The following is a 21,440-nucleotide window of genomic DNA, read 5'->3' as shown; positions in this document are numbered from 1 at the left end:
GTAAATTCCAACATCTAAACAATTTGTATTAATTGATTAATAATATTTACAAAGTAAATACTTAATTGCACAAAAATGCCTTTAAGAGGGGTTGGAAGCAGGCGCAGAATTGGAAAAAACTGCGTCGATTGCACACATTTGGAGGCTAAATCACATATATAATTATCGGATTGCATCATTGGTTGCATTTTTAAAAACCTGGATTATCGGTGTGACGTCATAATTGCCATTATCGGCCGATAATTATGGGTAACCGATATTATCGTGCATCTTTAATATAAACGTCATTACGTGATTTGACCACATTGAGAAAGGCTGCAATGTGCCAGTAGGCATCGGGTCTGCCGGAAATCAACAGAAAAAGAAGAAGAAAAATTAAAAACCGGGCTCTGAGAATAGATGCCTTTATACTAGTATATCCCGAGAATATACCTACCAATTTTGATCCTGATCTGTCCATGAATAACGATTGAGTAGCAATTTTAATTCCATTCCTTAATTAATTAATCTACTTAATCAGCCATGAGACCAAAAAATAAAGTCTGGCTCCGATAATCGATTCGTATATACCCATAGAATATGCCTATTAAATTTCATCCTGATCTGTCCTCGAATAATGGAGGAGCAGAAATTTTAGCTATAGTCCTCAACAACAACAAGAACAAAACAAGCGATTGTCATTCACTCTATCACTTTTCAAATGGATTAGACATCTATTGCTGTCAATGGTAATGAAAAATCTTTTTTTGTTCTTTCTTTTTAAATATGAAATAATTTTAAAAAATTGAAATACATTTTCAAAATTAAAAAAAAACAAACAAACTTACATTTACAATGAGACGCTGCGACTGCAATCCGCAATGATTATGTTTGAAGAAAATGACAAGGGGAGAACAGTTTTGAATGTCTACGGAGTCTTTAGTGGCACTTTCAGGAGCCCTGTCAACACACAAAGAAAACCCTATGTTTTATTGGTACTTTTGTTTCTATATGCTCGTGTGGTATATTGATAAATTTGTATAACTTGATTTTATTTAATTCCCCATTGATACACATACACAAACACTCTTAGAGGGCAAGTTAGAACAAAAGCATCATTGTATTTAAACCTCGTGCAAGAATAAACAACAACTCCAGTGTAATTCATGGATTTTTGTTCAGTTAGAGGGGCTCGTCATCAACATTACGTTCATATTTTGATGTTTTGTACTCCAGTGTAACGCGAAATAGTCATTCTAATTATCCGTCTCTTCAAACAGAGGCAGAGGCAGGCGAACGACCGCTAGGCTGCCATTACCATTTCGCTGCTAGAATTATTGAAAAACAATGTCTGTTGTTTGAACTGACTACCTAAGATGAGGAGTATGTGGTTGAGGAAGTGTTGGTGGTTGTGATGTAAAACTGCACTTTTCCCTACTGCATGGTATGAATACTACATCTCATTCATCTGGACTTGCGGCGTCGTTCGAACTAAGGTCAAAATCGAGCTCTGGTCATGTGGACGTAACTCTAAAATGGAGCATTTCCGGTTGATTTGGTTGGCGAGTCTCCTTGTAAACGGTCCCTAATTAGACGTCCATCGCCGTCAGTGGCAGCTAATGAGTTAATGTCATTGTCATTACATTAGATCAGTGGTGCACTAAAGTCCACCGATCAATGTCTAACTGACCATTATTGCTCTTTACACTTAATTATTTACCCACTCTCCCCTTCCACCAAAATCAATACAATCCTGCCATCTTAAGTATTTTCAGCATAACACAGAATGACAGTACTTTGACTTTCTTGAGTCTCAGAAACGATGAAGGAATCACATGTTAAAATTCCCTATCATTGTTCTTGTGATTTTCACAGCGTGAAATTGCCTCAAACTGTGTCTGCAGCAAATTTAAGAATGAGCCTCCTTTTTTTTTTCTTCTTCTTCATTCGTTTTCGTCTATCGTCTGTCTGCGCACGCATGTGTGTGCGGCGGCACCACCACCTGTTACCATGGTAACGCCGATTGTCTCTCCTCTGCAGACGGCCAATGGGAATGTGGAGGCCAAAGTGGTGTGCTTTTACCGACGCAGGGACATTTCCAGCACGCTCATCGCCCTGGCAGACAAGCACGCCCGTGAGTGACCGAGCAGAACTCCTTGCCTCAAAATGTGTAGGGTGCACCGTGACACCGTTCAGTTTTTATCCTGCTGCGTCTTTTCACACTTTATTGACGTAAAAGAGACTGCAGCCTCTCAGCGCAACACAACACACCACTCAATCCGCGATACGAGGACAACTCCGCGCGTACATATTTGGCTTTCATTTCGTACTCGGAAAGTGGTTCTCGGAGCCAGCGTGGAACTCCTAAGTGCTGGCAGTCTTTTGAATTGCTTCCTGGCTGCTTCACAAGGACGTAAGCACTGATGGAGAACTTCAGAAAATAGAGTTTGAAAACAGAGCTGAAGGGAAAAGTCCAATATGGGTCAAGCAATTAATCATTTGTCAAAGTAGCGCAATGTGTTTCACTTTGCCTCCGATAGTTCATGATTATGAGGTTCTACACAATTTGCAAGGTAAAGAAAAATGTACCAGTAATGAACACCTCCAGATTTGTTCATAATGGCCCGTATCAATAGTGATTGACGAACCAGATTAACTCGAGTAACTTTGGTATATTACCACTTAACACTGAAGCTAAAGCCTGAGTTATGCTCCCGCGTTGCAGTGACGGCGCAGCGACTACGGCGTCATTCGACAATCGATGGTTCTACGGCCAGGTGACGCGTTGCTCTGTAATTCACTGCCAAGCCACTAGAGGGGTGTTGCGTTATGTTTGTACGGTTTTGGGCCATGCTTGTTGACTTCCGCTTGTCTAGTTTAATGGAGAAAAAATAAACAATGCAAGATGGAATGCTTGAATGTGGATCTTCAGCTCATCAACATTGAATAAATGTACAACTGTTGAGGCGCAGGCGACGCAGAAGACTGTTTCGAGGCGGTCTGTCCAAGTTTTGATGCCGCATAGAGAGGTCTTGCCTTGGGTGAAAACCAGCTAGCTGTGGCGGCTAGCTTCAAACTGGCGTCGAGCAGTGCGTCCAGCGTTTTGTCCGAGGTCTGCAAAGTCCTCCAGGCTGATTTGTTTTTACGTGTCCTACAAACAGCCAGTGGGAAGCCATAGCAGATTTCTGGCGTCTATGGAACTGCGTTGGAAGCCTTGATGTTAACGTTATGATAAAAGCACCGAAGCACTCTCAATCAGTGATGATGTATCGTCTGTGAACTGTCTGTTGTTGAAAGTTTATTATTCTTCATATACTTGAAGTGTGACACGTGAATAAGTCACAGACTCACAGCAAACATACGTACACAATAAATGATGAAGTACACCAACCAAAAATACGACATAAAGTAATAAAAAGCTTTCAGTTTTTGGCCGACCGCTTCGTGTGGCCTTTCGATTCCGAACACACACATCTCGGTGGTTGTTCCATTTTTTAAAAATTCAATCGCTGACCTTGCCATTTGGCAACCTTTATGATGTCTTGACAAGACTTGCTCTTCGATGATACTCCCGTCGGCTTGGTCCATTTTTGCATGTAGAAAAATAATGTTTTACAATGGCGGTGATTTCGCGCTGAACCGGAAACAACAGTTTGAGCGGCCCAATCGCAGTCCATTTCTACCACGTCATATGCGTTGAAGTGACGTTAGGGTTTAAAAATTAAATAGGAGCACGTCAGGCTACGGCGCAGGGTCATAAATCGGGTCTTCCTTGACGGTGCAGGTCTGACGCGGAAGCATAACTCGGCCTTAAGAAAGCAGCTCAACAACCATCCTATTTTTGTAACTGCTTTAGATAATATATCCACACATTGGCTGTCATTGATGGTGATAGACGTCCATTATATTTGGACTGGGAGGGCTAGCAGCAATCGTATCATCTGGAATAATGACCGTAACTCATGGCCATTGTGGCTTTACTGTACTTTTACACCCTTGTTATACTGTACATCAAATGTTACTAAAGAAAATAATCTGGATCCAATGATAAAATCTTTATTCTACAACTGTAACTGTTACGTCATTGGTGTATTCATGTTGTTTTGGAGGCACGGCATCGTCCAATGTCTCAAGGCGAGGCGCTGGCATCTGAAATTGATTGGAGACAAAAACAAGCGCGGCGTGTGACCGATGAAGTCTCCTTTTTGCTAGAGCTTCCAGCTTGTCGTAGCTGTGTTTAATAAAGCAACGCAAGCTGTTGGTCTTCAAGTGCATGATTATGTCGGCGTTTAAAGTGTGTGTATGACGGGGCTGGTTGTGGGGTTAGGAGCGATCTCTAAAATTGTTTTTTGAAAGTGGCATCCCACCAAAAATACAGCTCTTGAGTTTGATAACAGTTCAGGCTCCAATCATCGATTAACTGGTAAGAATGTAGCAAGGAGAAGTTTCGATGTGAGTATAGAGCGCTTAAAAGAAGTTGGAGCACAAGGACAATTACCTGGAAAACTCAGTGTTACTCATTTGTCTAATATTCACCATCCATCCTGAAGAACATTTGACAAAAGTCAGATGTTTTCAGGGTGTGACTTTTTCCTCACTTTCTATGTGGGTGTCATCTACTCATAATCGGCATGCAAATTCTGACCATCTAGCCTTTTTCTTTCATAAAACATCTATAGACAGCTGCTTTCGGCTCTAAAATTATGAATGAAAATGCTGTATGACAATATGTGAGTGAAAATGTTTATGAAAGACTGCTTGGTGGGAAATATTGTGTCTCCCCCCAAATCTGAGTTATGGTGAATTTATGTTTTGAAAATAAGGAGGTTAAAATACCAAGCTGACCAATAAGCCGACTGCCTTGATAGATGGGGGCGGGCTTTCCTGAGGCCCTGTTGAGGGAGCGTTCTGAATCTCTGCAAGTGAAATATTTGATCAATGACTCACAGCACACGCACATTAACACACACACAGAACTGGCCACCACCCTCCACTGATCCATAGCAACACTGAATTAAAGCTACCAGCAAACCATTGCTCGTACTGGACTATTTCGCATATAACATGTGTAACACACACATGCATACCACCCATCTAGCTACACGCAAACTCTTGGCTGCTGAGAGACGCATACAGGATGTAGCCCACACCCATACAGTTGTGGGTTTTTTCTAGAAGTGCCTCACCAAACTGTAGCTGGCACAAAATCGGCTGCTTCTACCTCAACCAAACACTACAGCTCGTTGTTTCTTTAACATGACATGATACAGTGTTGATTCTAGCGACCCCATATGTGTCACATGGACGGTGACGGGATTTTTTTGTTTGTTTGTTTGGGAAGTTTTGTCACTAATGTCACAATCGAGTTCATATCACAGCCCAAGGCCATTCCAAGGAACTGAGATGATAATTTTAGCTGCAAGCATAAATGATTTTACATCTGAAAATTTTCATGTACACTACTTAACAGAAATGTCACGGAAAACTACCGTATTTTCACAATCATAAGGTGCCCCAAAATGGATGGGACGCCTAATATAATGATGCGCCTATTGTGTGGCCCGAGTACCACAGCAGACATGAGAGCCGAATGCGAACCGTAAAGGTAGAAGGTTACGCCTAATAGGGGGCCCCTGTAAATATTAGGTTCAAGTATGTGCACTGGGCAAAAACAACATTGGTTTGGCGAAGGACCTCCAAAAATGGCATCTACTGTGAAGAGACACGTTTACAAATCCCAGTTCAAACTTCAGGCTATCACCTACGTGAAAGCAACATGGGAATCGAGCTGCTGCAAGATAATTGGATATAAACGAGTCGATGGTTCCTAAGTAGAGCAAGCAGGAAAACGTGCTTTGACAAGTTAAGAAAATAAAGGGCTGGATGGACGAGGAGAAAATGAGAGAGTGGCTGAGGGAAGTGTACGTTAAGCGACCAGATGTTTTTTTCCATGCACCACTATCCCTGTTCATCTGTGACACCATGCGCGCCCATCTCACACCTGCTGTGAAAAACCAAGTGCATCTGATGAATTTGGGGCTAGCATCCAGGAGGCTTGGTGAAGGAACTCCAACCACTGGACATCGGGGTAAACTGGGCTTTCAAAGTGAAGTTGTGAGCGGGGCGGGGGCAATAGATGAAGAATGGTGAACACAACTTTATGAAGACTGGGAGGAAGTGCCAGGCAAGTTACGCCACAATTTGTGAATGGATTGTGGATGCTTGGGCTAAGGTGTCTGGTTGTACTGTTGTTCGTGCTTTTGCCAGAGCCAGCATCATTTCATTCGCGGCACATTCCCTCATCCCTTCCATGAAGGACGGTTAATGGGGTCGCGTATGATCCGGGGGACCACCCTGGGTCCCGGGGGATGACGACAGCCCTTTTGCTGGAGCTGTGGAAGGAGGGACGGGTTGCGCTGGCTCACCCCCTTAATTGCCTGGGGAGGGGCTGTGGCCCTGGGGCGGACCCCGCTCAGCATTTCCACTTATCTGCAGGACTATCACATGTCTGATGGGCTTCACGCATGACTGGGTGCAATTAGACACTCAAGTAGAGAAACTATCGGTGCCAGGATTAGCGATCAGGTAGCATAAAATAGGATGTCAACATATCCGAACTTACAAGTGATTCACATAGTGCTGCAACAATTAATCGATTAACTCGAGTATTCGATTAGAAAAAATATTCAAATTGAATTTTTTTACTTCGAGTATTGGTTTAATTAAAGTGGAGTTCTAATGGTTTATTTTGAAAGTGTTTGCATTGTTTTATTGATTAGGGTGGATACACTGCCTCATTTCACATGGCTGAATCCATTAAGACTAACATAAGCTAAGTTTTTGTTTGAGTTAATGTTTTTTAATGCATTCATAATTTAGTTTATAGGTATATTTGGCTGTTTTTTTTGGGGGGGGGGGTATGTGTCTGAACCATTTGATGATAGCATTGTAAAAAAAAAAAAAAAAAAAAAAAGTCAGCATTTTATAGCATTTTGTCACGACGGGGCACACACGGCTGAACTCAAATGCGCGAAAAGAGAGGATTTCAATGTCCAAAAAGCATTTAATTCACAAAAGGAAATGTAAAAACATGCTTCAAAGTTCAACACAAAAGAGGCAATGCCAAAAACTTATCTTGAATGATGGTGGTGACGTGATGGCCTACTGATCTCCAAAACATTGAAAACGCACTAGCAAAGGACAACAAACAAGAGGAGTATTTAAGGAGTACAGCTAATGGGGAACAGGTGTAGGCACTCAGGTGATTAGGGGAGGAAGACAAAGCTGACTTAAGTGAACACAAAGTAACCTACCAAAATAAAACAGGATATGGAAGGACTAAATCAATGCCGCTGATGGCGGCTTGTAACACATTTAAGATAGCGGATTTTTGTTATGGAAGTTAGCCAATATTATTTTGTTGTACATAAATCCTCATTTATTTTTCTTTTAATACCGTTCGAGGCTCAGCTCAGGTATTTTAATTTTTCATTTTCCTTATCCGATTATTCTAACTAACTAGTTCATTGATTAATTGACCGGTAAAATAATCGATAGCTGCAGCCCTAGATTCACATAATACTGGGTTCTACACCTCACATTGCTGATTTGTGTACGCTCCACCCCAACTAATCACATCTCTGTCTGACTCTTTCCTCCCTTTTTCTCTCCTATCAGCCCCCCCACATGGTCTCAACCGGAAATACAATGGCGTACCGCAAGCAACACGTCACTTCCGCTCATTAATATTCATGACATTAGCTACTATTGCTAAGTATTGTCCCTAATAGGAAATGAATGGAAATCGTGTACGAAGGAGATGTTTACAGAGCTAAACCTACCAATTCTCTCCGAAAATGATGTGCCTGGTGCCAAATTCACTGGCAAAGATGTGGAAGAACATAAAAATGTTCAGTTAAAGAGATGGCTTGAGTGTCGAAGGCTGAAAAAGACGAAAAAAATGAGCCAACCTAAGCATAGCCTTAGTTTTTTATATCGACACGACTGACAATGACATTCTCCTGTTTCAACAAGCTATCCTTTACCATCAGCCCTGTCTTTTTTATATATCCTCTGGTTGTCCTACGTCTCTTCCGTTCTTGGGGGTAATTTAGTTAGCTTTGTGTAGTGATTGCAAATGCTACTCAGTGACAGCCAACGAACACTTTTAATTTTTTCATTGATAACAAATCTTAACTCTATACTTTATTTACACTTCCCCCTTACTAAAGTTTTTTTTTTTTTCATATATATATATATATATATAACAGAAATGGTAACAGTGGCAGTCAGATACCATTTTAATTCTTCCAAATTTCCAAAAAAGCAATGCGTGATCGGCATGTTCGTTTTTGAAAGATTACCGGAGAAAAGTAGCACAAATTACATTGTTTCTATGCGAGGGCGGATCTATAATGTCCCACTTCGGCTTTACTTCCGCTTTACAATGCGACGTCACGGTCTAAAAATAGCATGCGTGCGGTACGGCATTAGCCAACGATAGCACCACTATATTCATAGTTAGTGTAGGCGTTAAATGTAGTTCTTGTTGTTTGTTCTTCTCCTCTGTCTGTCCTTTTCTATGTTCCTTTCTGTCCTCTCATAACCCCTTCCTGCTCGCTGCTTTCTTCTAATAAACAAAACACAATGAATAACCATCACAGTGGTAGTAGATCATACTCCCATGTGATGCATTGAAACTATTCAGACTAGTAGAACACTCAGAAACCCATTCTCCGTGTCAAGCAGCTGAACAGAACAGGTTAAAAATAAATAAATAAATAAATCTCTCCTCAACCTGTTGTGAAGGTGAAGTCGGTTCGTTAAGGCTGGCCCGTTAGTCTTGTAAGGCGACCCAATTTGTCAATAATTGATAATAGGCCTGGACAGGTAAGATGGAAGGGCAATTTGTGCATTCGGGGGTGCGGAAGATGGTCCCACTCGCCACCACTTGTCTCCCTCAATCATAAACTCACTTCCTATTTGATTCATTTCTCTCATTGAACATTTTGATTCAATAAGCTGAGTTAATAATTAGCTCAGAGATGATAGCTTGACTGAAGTGTGTGTGTGTCTGTGTATTGATTTTAGCCACACATCCCCACTGCTGAAAATCCCTTGATTGCTTTTGTTCGCCCGTGCGACTCGCTGGCTATGTCTGGCCTCTAATGAAAGTCCAAATGAATTGGAGCACGTACTGACTCGCTCTCACTGGCATTCATAATCTCTCTCCTTCACTTGTTTTTGCTCTCCTTCTCCTGCCAGATTTTTCTATTCCTCTTCCTGCTTCTTCTCTTCCAACCCACTGTCTTGACACATCCTTCTGTTTCGCCGCCATTGCGGCAACGCTTACTTTGGCTTTAAGCTCATTCGTCTCCCTCGCCTCATTCTTTCTAAACCCTCCCCACTTGATCCATAACACAAGGGATATCAATTTAACTCTTTGTTCATTCACCGCTTCCAGTCAAACTGGATTAGACATCCGGCGACGTCAATGGCAGTGAAAGATGAGCATTCACATCCAGTCCTCCTGGTTTAAATCAATTGGATGCCTGTCATTGTCAATGGCAGGCAATGAGTTAAATACTATGAAATTTAAAAAATAAAAAATCTACTTTAGTGTTATTGGGGACCATAATGAGTGTATTTTTTTTCATTTAAATGTTATATATATATATTTTTAAATCCTTTATCCATTTATAAAGGCACAATTATATTACCAAATTATACTTAAAAAATACAAGAATGATAAAACAAATTATAAAAAAAACATAATTGCGACCTGGTGTTCACATGTCCACATATGTGGATGATTTATGGGGTTAAGTTATTATTATTATTATTTTTTTGACCATTTATATTTGCTTCAATTTGCATGAAAATTAAATATTGTTAGGATGCGCTGGGAAGTGGACCCCAAAGCAGACAAGGAATAATCGGTGTGCAGGTTTGTAATGTTTATTTAAGCGAGTGCGAGGGTCGCAGCAGCGCACGGGCACGATGGGTCGTAGCTGGCGAACGTTGACGGGAGGTCAATCAGGCGACTGTACCGATCAGGGAGCAGGCACAGGGAGTCCTGGGACGGAACAAAGATCAGATTAACCGGGTTTTTAGAATTGGAGAAATACCTGAGTGCTGGACGTGACTGACGGGGAAGCCGAAAGTGTTGCTCTGGCGACGAGCGGCAATGACGAGCAGGCTTATGAAGGCGGTTGATTGTGATGGGTCAGCTGTCATCGTTCCCCCATCTGGCCTCCAGCTTGCAATCAGGGAGCTAACAAAGCTAACAAATATGCTCTAGGGCTGCCACGATTATTGACAATTAAAAGATGATGAAATTATTGACAACTGTTTTAATGGTTTAAAAACATTGATTTTGTTTACCCCCAAACTGTCCAAATTCTCATTTTTCTGGCAATAACAGTAAATATTTTTTTAATAATTTTGATTTTTTTTTTTTTCAATTAATCGTTTATAGACTATATTTACATAGAAGTGCCCAAATCCTCAAGCCTCTTTTACAGTTTTTTTTTTTTTTTTTTTTTTAAAGCAGATTGATTATCTTGGTAAATGATCAAATTATTAAGTATTTGCAAACATCTGTTTTTACTTAAGGAAACAATGAAAGATTTATTAAATTCTTTTATTCTGTAGGGGAGCTGGAGGAGGAGATGGAGAATCCCGAAATGACCGACCTCCCTGAGAAGCAGAAACATCAACTCAGACACAGGGAGCTCTTTTTGTCCCGGCAGCTGGAGTCACTCCCCGCCACGCACATCAGGTATGCCATAATATGGACACAATGAGAGCATGAGACGCAAAAAAAGAAACTGCATTCCATTTTTGAATATCATTAGGAAGCTTTTTTTCCCCCCACTTTTCACTTGAGCATTATTACCTCCTGACGTTTTCAAGCATCAACTGATTAATTTGAATCTGCTGCTAGCTTTTTTCTTCGGGCAGGCAGGGTGCATCCTTTTTTCCACCCCTGAGAGCAGCATATGGAAAAATGCAGGGTACAAGTATTATATTCATTACCTTAAAAATAAACAAACTTACATTCTTTAGTTAAGAAAATGCTCAGATTTATATATTTGTTAATTTGAGGGCATTTTGGGGTCACTTCCTATTAACTCATTTGCTCCCAGAAACGTTTAAATGCGTTCTATTTTTAAATGCTTCACTGTCCCACAAACGTATTTATACGTCTTTTGCGTTTTTTTTTTTAATAAGAAGCATATATACCTTCCACTGTATCTGAGAAACAAAGAACAACACTCCAAGCCCATTTTAAAGCAATAAAATTGACCACTGGAGGGCAGTAGCGCACTTTGCAAGACCAGGCAACCCGATTTAACAGCAGTGAACGGCCGGGCAGCAAGGTCGAAGCGCTGGCGGCACGATGCCAGGCGGCGCTCCGACCGAACAAAACAACGAGAGGACGCCTGAAAGGCATGGCGTTGGACGACTACGCAAAACGAGTAAGACCCTCAGTAAAGCGGCTCGCCAAGCAGACCCCGCAGAAACGCAAAAATAATCCATCTTTGTGAGACAGACAATGATGAGGGAAAAGTTTACACGGCTGACGTGGCGACAACGGTGTCATCTTGGCGACAAACCGTCATCTCTCAGTAGTCATTCGTGAATAAATTGCTTCTTTGCTATCAAAAGCTCCATTTGGCTGGTTGTTCATGTTATTTTGTTAAAGGAAAACATTATTCAGATGTTTGGGATGTCACTGAAGCAAAAAATAGCCGCGTTAAAGTCAAACTTATGTTTGAAATGTATGCGTTTACAAAAAGCTCATTTTCTCCGTTTTTTCATCAGAAATTGGAAAATTGCTCAAACTAAGCTATTTTCTAATGCTGATTTCTAAAGAATGGAAAAAGATATGAACTTATTTTTTTTTCGCTGAAAGAGGAGAGTCCAATCTTTCTTTTGGTGGGTTCCATGTTTATATAGCAATGGAACAGAATTTTCTGTGGGCCTTGCAAAATCAGTCAAAATCCAGAAAAAACGGCCGGGAGCGAAGGGCCTTGCTCTGGTGAAAATGGCTGGGAGTGAATGAGTTAAGGGTGTAACGGTACATGTATTTGTATTGAACCGTTTCGGTATGTGGTGCTCGGTTCGGAACGGTGGCGTACCGAGCGAGTTTCTGACGTAATGTAACCCTTACTTTTCGAGGCTGTGAGTCGATCGGGTTACAGTTTCTTTGTGTAGATTATATTTACTCCGTCTTCTCTACTATAATGAAGACCAACACGGTAGGACAGTATAACCCAGAAACGTCAACGACGCGACAACGTGGCCGCCGCGAGAAAACAGTGAAATGCGGGTGTTAGTCAGTCAGCCAATGCACACCAGTCGCAGTGCGGCCGCATGTTATACGCGTCCCAGAAGCGGCTCAAAACGGTGCACGCGAAAAGAACGGCAGAGTTTATTATTTGACGCGAGACTGGACCCTCCTGCGTCAATACTACTACCAGTAGCTAGGATCGGGCAGACCAGAAGTCACTCGTGTAAAAATACAGTGGATCTGGTCGATTTTCAAACTAATACGCAATCGTAACCCACTTTTTGAGTCCATCAGATCGATTGAGTGGTAGATCGGTGCACAGTTGACTTGTGTTTGTTGATTTACTGCCGTCTTCTCTGCTATAATAATAACCAACACGCCCCCGTGTTCAATACAAAACCCTCCTACCTCAACAAAACAAGTAGGGACTAATATTCACATAGGAACTAAAGTTATACAACATAAAATATACAATATAAATGAATACTACATCACATTTGTAAAATATAAACACATAATAAAATAAATAATAGCCCATTTAAATAAAATAAATTGAAATGAGCTAAAACACCTGTAATTAAATAATATGAATAATCATATCAAATAATCGAATAATCAAACAGATCCTGCTTACATAATAAAATTATTAATATCTGTGTGACGCTTTAACTTGAGGAAATCCACCAATAAAGCTTTTGAAAACCGTTCATAAGGAAAAAAAATCATTCACTGAGGCATTTCATTTGTAAAATACATGTTAAAATCTTTGTCATTGGGATTGCTTTTCTCTTTAGCACAGGACTTCCTTTTTCTTCTTTCTTTCAGAAAGAAAGCTGACCAATACGCGGGGTCTGAAAGGCAAATTGTTGTTGGATTATCTTTAAATACCCGCTACTTTTTGAGCAGAATTCTAGCTTTGTATAGGCTAATGTTCCTATTGTAGAAAGCACAAAGGTGTGTAATAAACAACTAGCACATTTATATTTTGCATTTTGCTTTCTTACTGTATGGAAAATGAATCGAACCGTGACCTTAAAACCGAGGTACGTACCGAACCGAGATTTTTGTGTACCGTTACACCCGTACTTCCTATTGATATTGGGTCATTTCCTGTTGATTTGTTGGTATTTCGGGTTCGCGGTTCATGGTTCTATTGCCAACAATAGCAGCCTATGCAGAGTGTCACTTGAAAAGCGTCTGGGTGCAAATGGCTGCTAGACACCTGGACTTTGGGCATTCTACTTTAGCGAAAATACCACATTGTCTTTGGGATTTGCACTTTAATGAAGTAACCTAGCTACTCCTCTCATATCATGATCCTCCAGGGGGAAATGCTGTGTGACGCTGTTGAATGAGACGGAAGCGCTGAAGTCCTACCTCGACAGAGAGGTTTGTTCATCCTAACGAGTTACCTTCCCAGCAGTTACACATACAGTATTTGCAGAGCCTGCCACTATTTAATAGATTAATTACAACTATGCGTGTTTCCAGGATGCCTTCTTCTATTCACTGGTGTACGACCCTCAGCAGAAGACCCTGCTGGCCGACAAAGGGGAGATTCGGGTGGGCAACAAGTATCAAGCCGACATTACCGACCTACTGAATGAAGGTGGGACTTAAACTGTAGACAGTGTGTTTGCATAAATGTGTACTTGCTGGCGGTGGTCCACTTTGATTTGGTTTTCCCAGCTACTTTTGCTAACATGTAACCTACAGGCAAGCAATAAGTCCGCACTAAATTAAAGATGCACAATGTAGGTTTGATGGCCAAAAACGGTACTGCAACTAGATCGAAATACAATGGTACCTCGACATACGATCGCTTCGACACATGATCATTTCGACATCAGATGCAAAATTTGACCCGCCATTTGTTTCTACATCCGATGACATGCTCGATATACAACGATTTATGACAGTGCCGCAGTTTCTTTGTTTTGCCGCAAGACCTACGCACGGCGGATTTTGTAAGAGAAATCAACATGGGGTCCAAGAATGTTAGTGCAGGTGGTGAAAAAAAGGGAAAAGTTGATGCTTACTAGAGGCATGCGAAATTTCCGATTCTTAGATTATTCGCGATTCGGCCGTGGAAGATTCGAGAACGATTCACAAACATCCAAATTCCGATTATTGAATTATACCAGGTCAAGCGGAAGTAAAACACAGTAGGCGCGGTCTTTGGGACGCAATGAGGAACGGACCAAGAGTAAATATCATGTTCAACTCATGCCGCTAGATAAAAAAAACAATCATACCTGAATGCGGCCGACAGCCGCTACAAACAACGCCCAGTTGCTAGTTGCTACAAACATACGGCTACAGTAGATATCTTATATACTGTATGTAGAACTAGATGCAAAATGAAAGACGACGGCAGTGTTAAAACATGTTTTATTGAACAGACTTGCCGGCGTTAGTAAACAGGTGCCATCTTAAAGCAGTATACTTCTCTAGAAGACTCTTTTGTAGCGAACCTAATTAACTTTTTATCTAAAATACTCCTAAATCGGCAAAATCTTGTCTTGAATCTATCTTTAAATGATGAAACAGTTTTAAAACTTTGACATGTCAAAAGTAGACAGAAGGGAAATTATGGAATAACAGGAGCAATTTTAACAACTGTAAAGGTTGATTCACAACATTAAATTAATTGAATGTAGTTTAAAGCTTCTGATACAGAATGGGGACTGGAGTATTTTATTTACTGTGATTTTTGTATATTTGTTTACTGCTAAATGTTACCTTGAGACTGAAATAGTAGTTTGGTTTAGCCTGAGAGGATTTTTGAACAATTTTGGAACTAATGTACAAAACATTAAAAAAAAAAAAATGGTGGTGGTGGGGGGTGCATCAATAATCGTTTTATAATCGAATCGGAGCCTCTGAATCGTAATCGAATCGTTAGGTGCCCAAAGATTCCCAGCTCCAACGCTTACCGTTGCAATGAAGATGGAAATTATAGAAAAATATGAGCGTGGTGTCCGCATCCGTAAATGGGCTCGACAATACGGCCGTAGAATTTCTACGATCTCGACGGTCCTCCGACGACCTCCCTTCGCCAGTCTTTATAGGTTAAGGTGACAATTATTATTGTGGTAACATCGCCAAAGAACTCGCCAGCTTCGTCAGGTTTTTAATCATTTATTTCAGAACTTGTGCAACACAATACACCTACTGTCCGCTGCAGTTGATGCTAACAACAAAACATTACAAGAGAAAGTTAAATCTCTACTGCAACTTTCTCACTCTGTCATATCAGCCACGTGGTGCATTCAGGTACAGCACGCAAAACACGTCCATCACATTAGAACCCGATTCGTTACATTATTACTGGAATTATTATTATTAAAATATTATTATTCTGATTTTATAACTTTTTTGTTTTGCAATGTGTAATAGCCATTTGTAATAGTAGCAGCAGTATTTATTAAGGATTTAGTGTTGGTTTTCGGGCTGTGGAACGAATTAATGGAATTAGAATGTATTCTTATGGGAAAATCCTGCTCGGCATACGACCATTTCGACTTACAAACAAGGTCCTGGAATGAATTAACTTCATATGTAGAGGTACCACTGTATTGACAAGCACTAAAGGCCCTCCCCCTTCGGGTTGCCAGAATACCGCTTCACATTGGAGAACCTGCAGGAAAAGAACTTTTGGTGGCAAGCGACGAGTCCTCTGCAGAAGGTTTACCTTATTTTTAATTTCTATGCAAGATGTTTTAAATGTAATAATGCCAACATTACAACCATATATGATGTTGAACACAGAAGCAAAACGGGAACAAATTTGCGACGCGTAAATCGTCTTTTAAAATGGGAAAATCTCAGCTTAACCGTTGAGCTCCATTTTAGAAGTATTTCCAAAAAAACGTTTCTTTAATGTCTATTGAAATATTATGGCAATTTCCTGCAAATCCTACATTGCGGAACTTTGATCAGCCCTGACACCTTTAAAAAAAAATACTCCATATAGCTTCATAACTACCAAGTTTCAAGACTATTAGTTCACGTATGACAGAGGAATAGAACTTCAAAGTTGGATTCCACAAGATGAGGAAGAACAACAACTACTTCTTGATTGGTGCCTTGGCAGGCCTTCAGCTTGAAATAATGTTCTTAAAAAGTGCATTATGGATAGCTCAATTATTTTGCGGTTGAATTGATTAGCTACTGTTTGTAGAAATAACTTTTTTTTTGTTTTTTTTTAAATTAATTTTTTTATTATTATTACTATTATATAGACACAACGGGTCAAAAGTACCGTAGATGTTTTCACTATCCTGTATTATTATTACATATATTCAATAGTTTACTCTGGTTATTGTTGTGAAATGTCATCCTTCTTCATAATAATATATGCCATCTCCTTACTTCCATCCTTCGATACATTTTTACTTCCTTCCTTCCTTCACTAATTCTTTTTATACTTCCCTCATTCAATAATTACTTTGTACCGTCCTTCTGTCTCAATCCTTCCTTCAATCTGTCCTTTTTTACATTTTTCCTTTCGTATTACTTTCTCCCCTCCCTTTCACTTAACTTCTATCTTTCCCCCTTCTTTTCTTTTTTTTCTAACCTTGTTTACATCCCTTTTTTCATATTTTTTTTTCACTACTTTATTCTTACTTACTATCCTTGAGCCATTCATTTAATTGGTCATTATTTTATAACATGCAATCCATGTTATAATGTATTATTCATTTGACTTTTATTGTACTCCACTATTTTACTTCCATGTTCAATGGGCTATCAAGCTAAAATTGAATTCATAGCAGGTGGGATTGCAATTGGTGCACCACGGGTGAGCGACGCCAAGCTGCCTGATAATGAAAGCCTCTTAATGACATTTTCTTACATTTAGTTTGAGACTTGGACAGGTTTGTTCTTCTGTGTTTTACTACACACAACACACATCAGGATAATCTTTAGGAGGGGGGATGATGTCATCACCTTGTGTGTTTGTGTATGTAGGTGAGGAGGATGCCAGGGATCTGGAAAAACTGGAGGAAAAAATCTGGGAGCCCAGTAGCTCGCTGACAGAGAAGCAGATTGACCAGTTTTTGGTCGTAGCTCGGTAGACGATACACATCAATTTATCATTTTCCCTTATTTGTTCGCTTGTTGGTTAAAAACGATTCCGGAACATGTGTTTGTGTTAGGTCGGTGGGCACATTCGCCCGAGCCCTGGACTGCAGCAGCTCCGTGCGTCAGCCCAGCCTTCACATGAGTGCCGCCGCAGCTTCTAGAGACATCACTTTAGTAAGCACAATCAAAAGCAACCTGTGTGGTTAAATTGACACATTGGTTGAACGTCTTTTTATGTGGGTTTAGTTCCACGCCATGGACACCCTCCACGGCACAGGCTATGATGTTAAGCGGGCCATCGCGGCACTGGTGCCTCAGGGTGGTCCTGTGCTGTGCCGCGACGAGATGGAAGAGTGGAGCGCCTCGGAGGCCAACCTGTTCGAGGAGGCGTTGGAGAAATACGGCAAGGACTTCACAGACATCCAACAGGATTTTGTAAGTGGACGGTGTGCCGCTTTTTCTGGCTTTTTGTGTCATGTGCGTCACTCTGACACCTGGTGGATGTTTGCTGTAGACGCTGCTCACCTCTGTTCCCTACTTGGCCTTTTGTCAAAACAAACGGGGCCGCCATTATGGGAGGGGGTCTCCCTCCAGCTTGCTTTTGGTTCTACCGTGTTGAGGATGTTAAATCTTTTGTCCTTTTGTCCCCCTCCCCAGTTACCCTGGAAGTCCCTGACGAGCATCATCGAGTATTACTACATGTGGAAGACCACTGACAGATATGTGCAGCAGGTAATCTTTCGGGGGAAAAAAAGTCCTTGCTTGCACCTACAATGAATGTTTGATGTGTATAGTTCAGGGGTGTCAAACTCATCTTTGTCTTTGTAGCCGTTGTTTCCTTCAGGAGGGCATCATGTCTGCCAACTAGAGTTGCCATGTTTAGTTGACTAACTACCAACTAATCGATGATTAAATGTATCATCCACCATTTTCAAAGACTATTAATTTTTTGGGATATATTGTTGACCTACAAATGGTCTGAATCCTTTTTTTTTTTTGCCTCTTAATTGCAAATATTCTCTTCTGTGTGTGGGGGTGTGTGGGCGTGTGTGTGTGTGTGTGTATATATATATATATATATATATATATATATATATATATATATTAGGGCTGTCAAACAAATAATTTTTTAAATCGAGTTAATTACAGCTTAAAAATTAATTAATCGTAATTAATCGCAATCAATCGCAATTCAAACCATCTATAAAATATGCGTAAAATATGGAGAGGGAAGTCTGGGCTTCCCTGTTAAAGCTGCTGCCCCCGCGACCCGACCCCGGAGCAAGCGGAAGATAATGGATGGATGGATGGATGGATGGATGGATATAAAATATGCCATATTTTTCTGTAAATTATATATATATTCTGTAAAATAAATTGTTGGAATGGAAAGATAAGACACAAGATGGATACATATACATTCAACATACGGTACATAAGGACTGTAGTGGGCATTTCACTGTACTGTCATTTAAATCTGTCTATGCTGTCCTCACTCCGAAGCGTCTACTTTTTCCAAAGCTAGACAGCTAGTGAACGACGCCTTAATAATTAGACTTCTTCCTTTTTCATCTGCTTTATTAATAAAATGGCCTCAAACCATTGTCCTCTTTAGACCGACGTAAAACTACAAAAAAAAAGTACACAAGCATTGCATCAGCAACAACGTTAGCTTAGCACGCTATACAGGTTAACTAAACATAAACAAAAAGCGTCTCATACAAAAAATATAACATTTCGCTTACTAACATAATATGTGCATTCTTTACAACAACCATACTTATGGACAAATCTTGTCCAAGGATCATATAAGCACAACATTATCAGCCCGAGACGTCGTGCAGCCATTATGAACTGGCAAGAAAACAATAAACCATGTCGCAAAGCGACCACAAGAGTTCGCTTTTGGACGGCACAAAAAGCCTTGCTGTAAAACTTACCAAAAGGCAGAATACTTTCTGAGCGGGACATGTGCGTTAATTGCGTCAAATATTTTAACGTGATTAATTTAAAAAATTAATTACCGCGCGTTAACACGATAATTTTGACAGCCCTAATATATATATATATATATATATATATATATATATATAACATTTTCCGTGCTTCTTTTCACTTTTTTCGTGACTTTTTTTACAGACACCATTTTTTTCATTGTGACGTCATTTGTTTAAAAGTTTAAAATATGCGAGTGAAAAATTTTTTAAAGTCGTTTTTTTTTTTTTTTTTTAAACAAAATGTTAGACATCAATTAATGATTCTAAACTAAAAATGACTGACATTTTGAATAATAAATATCATTAATTACCTTCGTTTTATGGCTGGGTTAAAACAAAAGCGGTTGCGCGACGTCTGTAAACAGGGATTTCGAGGGTCAGATGGACAAATTAAATATAGTTCGGGGGCTTAATGCGCGATGAATATACCGTACTATTGCAGGATATAGAGCTATTGTTCTATCAAACAAAACAGTTGTTTTGGCTTAAAATACAGCAGTTTTTTTTAAAGAGGAGTGCAGAAACTGCTTTTTCAGTCTTGTCTGTGTTTTATATGTATTTTTAAAAAAGCAATTTTATGTTTTTAATATATTTAAATTTATCGTAAAAATCGTAAATAACAGTGAACAGAAGTACGGAAAATGTTTTTTTTGTTTGTTTGTTTCATCAATTGGAAAAAAAAACTAAGGGGGGAAAAACTGTTTATAAAATGTATTTAGATTTTTAAAGAAAAAACCATGAGCAAATATTCTATGATTTTAATTAAAACCATTTCTATTAAATTTTGTGGTAGGGAAATTTACTTTCAGGGCCTGCACAAAATGACATGGTGGGCCTGATCTTGGCTCTGGGCCTTGAGTTAATTCGGTATGGTATTCTCTGGTTTTGCACTGTTTTTGTTGCTGTCAGTGGCAGCCAATTAATTATTATTATTAGTCAATTTATGAAATCGCATTAAAACTGTTAGAACAATTGGAAGATTGTAGGCCTGTTTCTTTAGTTTCAGTGTTACAAGTTGTAATATACTACAGTTACTGTGTGATCCATGTGAGAACAGTTCAGTTTTTATAGCAGCTAATGTATGTCTATCACCATCAATGGCATCCAATGACTTTTTCCTTTCTTCCTTTTTTTCTTTCAGAAACGATTAAAGGCAGCTGAAGCCGAAAGCAAGTTAAAGCAGGTGTACATTCCCAACTAGTAAGTACACTATGTTTTGGACATAAAGAGTGAAAAATAAACTTTCAACCTGTGATCTGTATTTTTTGCAAACAGTCCTTTTATGGTTCCGGGTTATATTAGGGTGTCTTGGGAGGTTTACGGTTTGAAATGAAGGTTTCAAAGAAGGTTTCAGATATCGGGTAAGCTTTTTAGATATCTTTAGGATTTGGGTGAGGTTAAGTCTATGGTTTGAGGTAGAGTTATGCCGATCATAATTTTCTGGTCGATCACCAGTTTTTCAAAATCCTGACCTGCCGATTTGGATTTGGACTGATCTCGATTTTTGTTGTTGTTTAAATAAACATCAGCATGCACTTTTACATTCATGAAAATATCTCACCTTTTGGCGAAATTTGCCATTTTGAAGTCAAAAAGAGTGACCTACGTGAATTGTGTAGATCCGAGGAGAAATTTTTTGAGGGGAGAGGGGGTTTAATGTCGGACGCTTGGTATGCAAGCGGGGATAGCGGCACAAAGCCAAAAAAGCGCACCAGAGTGGCCAAAACATTGACTTATTTCAACGAAACAAAGGCGGGTACACTGTCGTGTCCTGTCTCTTCAATGCCGAGCTTGACTGCACGTCGGCCGTGAAAAAACACATAAAGCGCCGTCACCGAGTTGTAATTTTGGAAGACGCGCATCGTAAGTCGATCTAACTAACTAATGACATGTACGAAGTTGCTAAGCCTGTCGCGATATGCAATGAGTCCATTTATCGCACGGTAAATTAAAATGAGGGCGGTAATTTTTACGGCCGAGTTTTATCAGCGCGCACATACATTTGTGCGTGCGTGCTGAATGCACATGAGACTCCAGTACCTCTAACAGATGTTTATTGGTCATCATCACGCTATAGAATT

The 21,440-nt window shown here is 40.0% G+C and overlaps 1 protein-coding gene across 1 annotated transcript in view; it reads left to right on the top strand.

Moving 5' to 3' along the window:
• Nucleotides 1-21,440, top strand: part of mta1 (metastasis associated 1) — a 40,004-nt gene that overhangs the window by 9,116 nt on the left and 9,448 nt on the right. Inside the window, exons 3-11 of the mRNA XM_057859683.1 lie at nt 2,020-2,113; nt 10,633-10,759; nt 13,600-13,663; nt 13,766-13,883; nt 17,249-17,351; nt 17,437-17,536; nt 17,609-17,797; nt 18,020-18,094; nt 20,501-20,559. Of these exons, the coding sequence (XP_057715666.1) occupies nt 2,020-2,113; nt 10,633-10,759; nt 13,600-13,663; nt 13,766-13,883; nt 17,249-17,351; nt 17,437-17,536; nt 17,609-17,797; nt 18,020-18,094; nt 20,501-20,559 (929 nt within the window). The remainder of the gene's footprint in view (nt 1-2,019; nt 2,114-10,632; nt 10,760-13,599; nt 13,664-13,765; nt 13,884-17,248; nt 17,352-17,436; nt 17,537-17,608; nt 17,798-18,019; nt 18,095-20,500; nt 20,560-21,440) is intronic.

The sequence above is a fragment of the Corythoichthys intestinalis genome, chromosome 15 (genome assembly GCF_030265065.1).
Source record: "Corythoichthys intestinalis isolate RoL2023-P3 chromosome 15, ASM3026506v1, whole genome shotgun sequence".
Classification (NCBI taxonomy): domain Eukaryota; kingdom Metazoa; phylum Chordata; class Actinopteri; order Syngnathiformes; family Syngnathidae; genus Corythoichthys; species Corythoichthys intestinalis.
The sequence above is the reverse complement of the archived record's forward strand: the minus strand, read 5'-3'. Positions and strand labels throughout refer to the sequence as shown.